The sequence below is a fragment of the Carica papaya genome, chromosome 8, assembly GCF_054855325.1.
Source record: "Carica papaya isolate Zhongbai chromosome 8, ASM5485532v1, whole genome shotgun sequence".
Lineage (NCBI taxonomy): Eukaryota > Viridiplantae > Streptophyta > Magnoliopsida > Brassicales > Caricaceae > Carica > Carica papaya.
This window is the reverse complement of record NC_142316.1, coordinates 2418575-2427118: the sequence shown is the minus strand read 5'-3', so window position 1 is coordinate 2427118 and position 8544 is coordinate 2418575. Positions and strand designations below refer to the sequence as shown.

General features: G+C 30.2%; 1 protein-coding gene across 2 annotated transcripts; it reads left to right on the top strand.

Annotated features, from left to right (window-relative positions):
• Positions 1-1837: 1837 nt before the first annotated feature.
• SMT1 (sterol methyltransferase 1) lies at positions 1838-8130 on the top strand. 2 transcript variants are annotated; one of them, XM_022035115.2, is made up of 14 exons: positions 1838-1975; positions 2169-2290; positions 3999-4065; positions 4530-4603; positions 4785-4869; positions 4975-5030; positions 5520-5574; positions 6391-6438; positions 6554-6637; positions 6742-6858; positions 6957-7040; positions 7129-7254; positions 7380-7477; positions 7886-8130. In XM_022035115.2, exons 2-14 carry the CDS (start codon positions 2208-2210, stop codon positions 7941-7943), a joined length of 1035 nt encoding a protein of 344 aa, XP_021890807.1. In that variant the 5' UTR covers positions 1838-1975; positions 2169-2207; the 3' UTR covers positions 7944-8130. The 2 variants fall into 2 exon arrangements, with proteins under 2 accessions (XP_021890807.1, XP_021890808.1); XM_022035116.2 differs by having other exon boundaries at positions 1925-2066.
• Positions 8131-8544: the final 414 nt, after the last annotated feature.

Below are 8544 nucleotides of genomic sequence, written 5' to 3'. Positions count from 1 at the left end.
TCGTCATTAAGGTAGGGGACCGTCTAACTTTTTTTAATTTATCTCAAATAGTATAAATAAAAGTTTGTAATTAATGAGATATTAAGCGTGTGTGGATTGAAGGTTATAAACTCAATCCACACCTGTCTCACGAAATCATGTATGCTGTATATAATTAACAAAATTTTAATTTTAATTAATAAGTATCTAATATTATATTTATAATGTTAATTTGTAGTCATTATAAAATATTATATTTAAATAATATTTTATTTTTATTAGTATTAATATTTTTATTAAAATATAAAATATAGTCATAATTAAAGTTCGTCATTAAGATAGGTGACCGTCTAACTTTTTTTACTTTATCTCAAATAGTGTAAATAAAAGTTCGTAATTAACGAGATATTAAGCGTGTGCGGTTTGAAGATTATAAACCCAATCCACACCTGTCCCACGAAATCATATATGCTGTATATAATTAACAAATTTTTAATTTTAATTAATAAGTATCTAATATTATATTTATAATGTTAATTTGTAGTCATCATAAAATATCATATTTAAATAATATTTTACTTTTATTAGTGTTAAATATTTTTATTAAAATATAAAATATAGTTATAATTAAAGATCGTCATTAAGGTAGGGGACCGTCTAACTTTTTTTAATTTCTCTTAAATAGTGTAAATAAAAATTCATAATTAATGAGATATTAAGCATGTGTGGATTGAAGGTTATAGACCCAATCTATACCTGTCCCACGTATATAATTAACAAATTTTTAATTTTAATTAATAAATATTTAATATTATATTTATAATGTTAATTTGTAATTATTATAAAATATTTTATTTAAATAATATTTTATTTTTATTAGTGTTCAAATTTTTTATTAAAATATAAAATATAGTTATAATTAAATATCGTCATTAAGGCAAGGGACCGTCTAATTTTTTTTAATTTATCTCAAATAGTATAAATAAAAGTTCGTAATTAATGAGATATTAAGTGTGTGTAGATTGAAGGTTATAGACCCAATCCACACCTGTCCCACGAAATCATGTATGCTATATATAATTAATAAATTTTAAATTTTAATTAATAAGTATATAATATTATATTTATAATGTTAATTTGTAATTATTATAAAATATCATATTTAAATAATATTTTATTTTTATTAGTATTAAATTTTTTTTATTAAAATATAAAATATAGTTATAATTAAAGATCGTCATTAAGGTAGTGGACCATCTAACTTTTTTTAATTTATCTCAAATAGTGTAAATAAAAGTTTGTAATTAATGAGATATTAAGCATATGTAGATTGGAGGTCATAGACCAAATCTGCACGTGTCCCACGAAATCATGTATGTTGTATATAATTAATAAATTTTAAATTTTAATTAATAAGTATCTAATATTATATTTATAATGTTAGTTTGTAATCATTATAAAATATTATTTTATTTTAATTATTATTTAATATTTTTTAAATAAAATTATTTAAATAGTGTATAAATTTTTAAATTTAAAAAATAAATAAATAAAACAAGTAATGATTAAAAAAATTTACTTTGTATTGTCGATAATAGGTAAAATAATATTTTTAACTATTTCGAGAGAGATGAATTGGTACTACTTTTTTCTTTTTCAGTAAGATAAGTATGTAATTTTTATATTCATTTTGTACTTATATTTAATTATAATATAAGGTAAGAACTATGGAATAATTAATATACTTATTTTTTGTGCGAATTATTTTCCTAACTTAGAAATCAATAGTTTATTTCTTTTATTGAAAAAAAAAATATTTAACAAAAAATAAAAATAAATTTAGTGGACATTAGTTTCTTTTAGGCTCTGGCATTTATATATATATTCATTCATATCTCAGAGGCATATTTCTGTAAAACTTCTCTGCATTTTGCACCTCCTCTTTGTCCCTTGTTTGGTTTAAATTTGCCAGTTGTATCGGTGTATATAGCCATAGGTATCCTCTCTGTCTCTGTCTCTGTCTCTGTCTCTGGTTCTGTCTCCATCACTTTTGCTACATCTCCTCCTCTTCAGATTTCATTGTTGAGGTGGAATGCTTGTTCTTTTTGGAAGATAATCGCGAGAGTTTAATGTGAGTTTTGTTTTTCTGATTTTATTGTTTTTGTATTTCGGTGTTCTTTGAGTTGCAGATCTCGGTTTGTTGAGTTTGATTCGGTGAGTTCGCGAGAATGTCGAAAGCTGGCGCGTTGGATCTCGCATCGGGAGTCGGTGGAAAGATCGATAAAAACGATGTTCTCTCTGCTGTTGAAAAGTAATTGTTTTAATAGATTCAATCTCTGTCTCCGTCTGTGTTGAATCATTTAATGTTCATTTAATGAGATTAAATTATATATATATATATATATATATACACGAAATCGTGATTTTGACTCTTAAGAATGGTATCAATTACTTCTCTGTTTTATTGTTTGCTTCTCCGATCTCTCTCTCTACTAGATTGATTTGCTTTTCTTTCTCTCCTTAGAATGATGCTTTTTAAAAAAAAAAAAATTCCTCGAATTTGGTTCTCGCTTATTTAAATGCTGAATGATCCTTTTTTTTAGATTCTCTTGGAATCTCCTTGATTTGAAATTTTTTCTCGCAATGCTGGTGTTTTCATCGCCTTTTTTTTTTCTTTGAAATGGTGGTATGAATTTCGTGATGCATGTTTTTTTTAGGAATTTTATAATCATAGAAGATTTAGTTTCTTTATGATGATGATTAAGAGTCTTTCGATACGTTCTCTTAGTTGACTCCCCAGCTTGCTTAAACCTAACGTTGAATAAGTCTTCAGATAGAAAAAAAAAAAACTCTCTATTTGTGCATGTGTATATATATATATATATTTATGTATATATAGGACTTTTACAGTTCTTACTAGTCTGTTGCCCATTGAATTTTATTGATGCTTTATATCAGTTTTGCTTTTGCATTTTTGTCTCTGCTCTGAATTTTGCTGTATTCAATTTTGACTGGGGTCTGTAAGAGCGAAGAGATGTTTTTCTGACTGTAGAATATGAAGTTATAATCAGAACTGAGAAATATTTTTTGTCTTTCATTATTATCATTTATTATTGTGGACCTTAATTTTTGACGGGGAGGTGGTGGAAAAGTTTCAAATTCTGGACCTGATCTATCATTTGGATTCTGACAAGACAGGTATGATGCCTGAGTTTTTAGTTTTAGTGAGCTAGGGTCACAGTCAATTGCCTGATGCGGCATAGCCTCTACCCACTTTCAAACTATCATTATCATTCCTAACAGGCTCATTTAGTTGCATCAGTGCCCTTGTCTGTTTTGGGCCAGAAACTAAGGAATCCAACCGAAGGGAATTCTATGGGAAATAACCCTGTTATGTACACATTTAAATCACGTGGGTATTCTCTGTTCATTTGGTTTCTTCCCCTATCAGGATCTTCTTAACTGGGATTCAGAGAAAATAACTCTAAACATCCATTTTTAACTTAAAAAATTATATTTCTGCAGTTGACGAGCCTTGTTTGTTTGTTTTTATTCTTGAAAATACTGGAAGTCATGAATTAAAAAGATTGCAGATCTGAAACACGGTTTCAAGAAAATTAGCCCTTTTGTTTTAGAAACAAGATTTCAGCACTCCCTTTGCATAACTGGGATGTAAATTTCTTTATAAAACAGTTGCTTGGGTATGTTCACCATGGGAAAATGGAAGTTTATAAGAGAGGGAGGATATTCATGCTTTTTGTTAAGGCTTTCTGTAGTTTTGTGATTGATGCTGGCAAGTTTTGATAATGAATTTTGGCTCATTTTGAATCGATGCCTATTCTGAGTTGGTCCTCTCATGGTCATTCTGTTGGTATGTCATGGGTAATGTTCCTATGCTGTATAATGATTCTCATGCAAGCTCCCATAAAACTTCCTTGATGTTTTATGGTTGAATCTATTGTACTTGAGTTTTACTTGCTGTATTCCAATTTTGTGTAACTTTTAGCTTGATGATTCAGGTATGAGAAGTATCATATTTATTATGGAGGTGAAGAGGAAGAGAGAAAAGCCAACTATACTGACATGGTAAGGAGAGACCTAATTGGATCATCCTATTGAAAACTGCTCACATTATAATCATTACCAGGCAATTGCTACTTAATAATTGCTCGTGTAATTTGTTATCGCTTGTAATTCATTTCCCTAGTTCTGTCAATACAGAGAAAATTAGCAAATAATTATCCAGTACATATGTGTCAGAAAATAAGTGCAAGTGAGGTTAATTTTGCATAAAATTTTTGTAGAAGTTGTTCAGACGAGTCACCATTTTGACTTCTGACTTCCTAACGGAAGTTGAAGACTAGGCATTCACTCTCAAGTTATTAAGATTAAATTTTGAAGATGAAGAAAAATGAGTTTTCTTTTTTCTTTTTCCACATCTAATATGATGCTCTCTTTGCTCAAAACAGAAGTGACATGTTGCATTTCTATATAAATTGCCTAGCTGTACCACAGCATCCAATTTATTTGATTTTGCTTCATGATTTCAGGTTAATAAATACTATGATCTTGTTACAAGCTTTTATGAGTTTGGTTGGGGAGAGTCATTTCATTTTGCACACAGGTATCTTTTTATTTTGGTGGGAAATCTATAACACTGATGTAGTCTTGTTGGTTCTGCAAGTGCCACCTAAACCAAATCCTTTTTCTTATAAGTTGTTGTTTTGCTAAATCTCTCTCAAAAAACCTCAAGCAATCCTGATTTTGCTAAAGCAAATAATGAGCGTAAGTTTTCATTCTTGCAGATGGAAAGGGGAGTCTCTTCGAGAGAGTATCAAACGACATGAGCACTTTCTTGCCTTACAACTCGGCCTAAAATGTGGACAGAAGGTTTTTTTTTTTTTTTTTTTTTTTGTTTTTTTGTGCATTGAAAACTATACTCCATCATATGACATTATTTTTGTTTTTAAGTAAAGCAATCACTTTCCCAAACAGGTGTTAGATGTTGGATGTGGAATTGGTGGACCACTGAGAGAAATTGCAAAGTTCAGGTGAAGGCAATGCATACTATAACATCAAAATTCTTTCTATTATCTTTGGCTAATCAAATAATTCTTAAGGGAGTGATCACAGAGTAGTTTTCATTGTGTTGTCATATGTGTGTAAATGGATAGGTGACTTTAGTGTGGTTTTTGGTTGTTTGGTCAAGGCCTGGTTAGGATTTTTTCACTTCTCTTTGTTCTCTTTTTTTTTTTTGGTTGAATATATGACTCAGTTTGCTCTGTGTTTATTATTAATACTGAATTTATCATTTGCCTCCTAGTATTAGTAACTTAAGGCTGTAGTTTTTGATGGAAAAATGATTCCTTTTTTTCTGTTGGCAATCAACTGAAATTTTATTGTTATCTTTTACCGCATATATATAAGTTTATGAATGATTCCACTGGTCTTGCATCCATGCATTTTCTTCTTTCTACAAGAGCCTCTTGTTTCCTGGATAGGGATGTGAAAATTGTGATTTTAATGGTGACTTTCTGCAGCTTCACATCAATTACCGGGGTGAACAACAATGAGTATCAGATAGCAAGAGGAAAGGTGCTTATATTTTCTGATCTTGCAAATATTTGTCCCCACATCTATGATGGTTAATTGATGCAGAAAAATAATATCTTAATCTAGAATTAATTTTCTTTTCTTTAATTATTATTATTATTTTGTGTTTTAAAGTTTTTTAGATTTATTTATCCATTTTAAAGTTTTACTTTTTAGGTGAGTTTTAAATATTATTAGAAATTAAACCTTTTAGATTCTCTTTTATAATTTTCATTTTTAGTTGTAACTACACGTCTATATAAAGGCTATGAATTACTAATAAAGAGAAAGAACAGATGATGAACTAAGAATTTCTTTGTTAGTGGCTTATTGGCTGTTATCTCTCTCTTTGTTCTTCTTGAGCCTCTCTCATTCAATCTATTTCTCCATATATTACTTGATCTTGATTTCTGATTTCCTCTTGGTAGCTTTAATCTTTCGTTTTTGTTTTTTTCTTTTTTTAATGTAAAATTTCCTCTGTTTCTAAAATATCAACCAGATAAGTTAGTTTAAATGCTATTTTTAAATTATCTACCCGACAAGTTAGTTTAATCGCTACTTGTTTAGCATTACTACTAGTTATTTGTTTTTCCTTCATTGTGCGTTGGAGCTTTCTTTTCATTTATTGAATACTTGTTTTAATGGAATCCTGAATGGTTATCTCTAAAAGCAAAGTGGTTCCCTTTGTAATTTACATCAGATAGACACTGCATGGTTTTCTAGCATGAGAATGCTAGAATCATCCCTCTTCCTCTGCCATTCAAAATGCTTATTCTTGAATATGAGTTTATGACATTTATGATATCTGTTACTTGACAGGAACTAAATCGCATTGCAGGAGTGGACAAGACATGCGATTTTGTGAAGGTTGGTGGTGTTCTTTGTTAATTTATTTTCTTGTTACAAAGTTATATTTTCTCAATTTTTTAGCTCCTTTTACTTATGATATGCACTCAATTGGTGTCTGTTCTTACTTGTGCAGGCTGACTTCATGAAGATGCCATTTCCCGATAACAGTTTTGATGCAGTTTATGCAATTGAAGCTACCTGCCATGCACCAGATGCTGTAAATCAACTTAACTGATCTATTAGAATTCTGGTGATAATTTCCTTGACTAGGATGTCAATTTACACTTTTTTTAGTAATATTTCTGTTTGTTTCCTGGATAGCATGGATGCTACAAAGAGATTTATAGAGTATTAAAGCCTGGGCAATGTTTTGCTGCATATGAGTGGTGCATGACTAATTCTTTTGATCCCCAGAATCAAGAACATCAAAAGATTAAGGTTAGATATCCTAGAAATAACAGAATCATCTTGTTAGTTATATAACCTGTCATTTGATAATATGAAATTCCAAGGATAAAAAAGATCTCGTTGTACAGGCAGAAATCGAGATAGGTGATGGCCTTCCAGACATCAGGTTGATTGGACAATGCCTTGAAGCTCTGAAACAAGTTGGCTTTGAAGTGAGTCCCCCAATCAATGATCTATCATGATCCATAAGGGTCAATATTTATTGACACCAAGTTAATTTATTTTCTTTTCTGTGAAAAGATCATATGGGAGAAAGATCTTGCTGCAAGTTCACCTGTCCCATGGTACTTACCTTTAGACAAAAGCCGCCTATCACTAAGTAGCTTCCGGCTAACAGCCGTTGGACGGTTCATTACCAAAAACATGGTAAAGTCTGTTTCAATGCTCCTTTCATTATTATTTCGCAAAAATCATGCTCATATTCACAATTGATGTGGTGGTACATATGTGAATTTGTTAAATTAGTTCATGAATAATCATTGGAATTGCAGGTCAAGGGCCTAGAGTTCGTGGGACTTGCCCCTAAGGGAAGCCAAAGAGTTCAAGACTTTTTGGAGAAGGCTGCAGAAGGATTGGTTGAAGGTGGAAGGTTCGTTATGCTACCCTATCTCATTTTTTTCAATTTTTCATCAGTCTTTCCTTAAAATATGATAACTGGTTGACACCAGAGTCTTAGCTTTCCAATCTTATTTTCATTCTTACACAAGAAAAAGGGAATATAATTGTTTCTCTCTTCAAAAGACTAGGACTGTCTGCACATAGTGAGTGATTCTCCGAAGGCTGCTCTTGTGACTACAATGGCTTGCCTTCCGTATTTTTCTTTCGGATCAGTAACTTTAACTATATTCTGCATTAGTTTTGTGAAAAACAACAAAAGTTTTCTGGAACAATCAAAAAGAAGAAAGCAAAGAAGAATCACAATAGCTCTTTTCTCTTATTCTTCTGATAATTGATGCACAATGAAATTACTAATATTATTATTGTCACTATATTCCAGGAAAGAGATTTTCACTCCGATGTATTTCTTCCTGGCTCGCAAACCGGAAAACCAGTGATTAGAGTGCTTGAGTAGAGACATTTTAGAAATGGTGAACTGACAATCTAGGAAACTTCTAGTTCTGTCTTCTCTTTTTTTATTTCTTCCCTTGTCTACAGCCGGTTAAGTATTTCATTTTCGCCTTCGAGGCTTTGTGTTCATTCAGCTTTAATCTTATGTTGCTACTTGTTCAGGTTTTGACGTCATTTCCAGTTTCTCATTTAGATCTTTTGATGTGGGTTTTGCCTGTCCTTGTTTTCATTTTCAGTTTCTCAATTCACTAGAAGTCTTCTAAACTTAATTCCAATAGGATATAATGTAAGAATATTTTTTATAAATTGTTTTTAAGGACTTAAATGCCAGTTTGATACTAAAATATTTTATAACGATTTAGTTTCTTGTTTAATATACAGATTTTGAACTTTTAAGAAACAGATGCTTATTCACATAAAAAAACTTGCAGTTTATATTAAAGAAATTTTAAAGTCAATACAGTTTTGAATAAATTCAATTATATGATTCTAAAATCAAACCCCTTCAAACAAAAGACTGAAGAAAATGATTAGAAGAATCACTGAATTAGAAAAATAATTATTTTCAAAAGGGAGATTATTGTTACT

What these genes read in the sequence shown, in the direction of transcription:
- SMT1 (XM_022035115.2), top strand. Translation starts at nt 2,208, where the DNA reads ATGTCGAAAGCTGGCGCGTTGGATCTCGCATCGGGAGTCGGTGGAAAG. An exon ending in CCTGCCATGCACCAGATGCT is followed by an intron (nt 6,638 to 6,741) that starts GTAAATCAACTT and finishes TTTCCTGGATAG; the next exon opens with CATGGATGCTACAAAGAGAT. An exon ending in AAGAACATCAAAAGATTAAG is followed by an intron (nt 6,859 to 6,956) that starts GTTAGATATCCT and finishes CTCGTTGTACAG; the next exon opens with GCAGAAATCGAGATAGGTGA.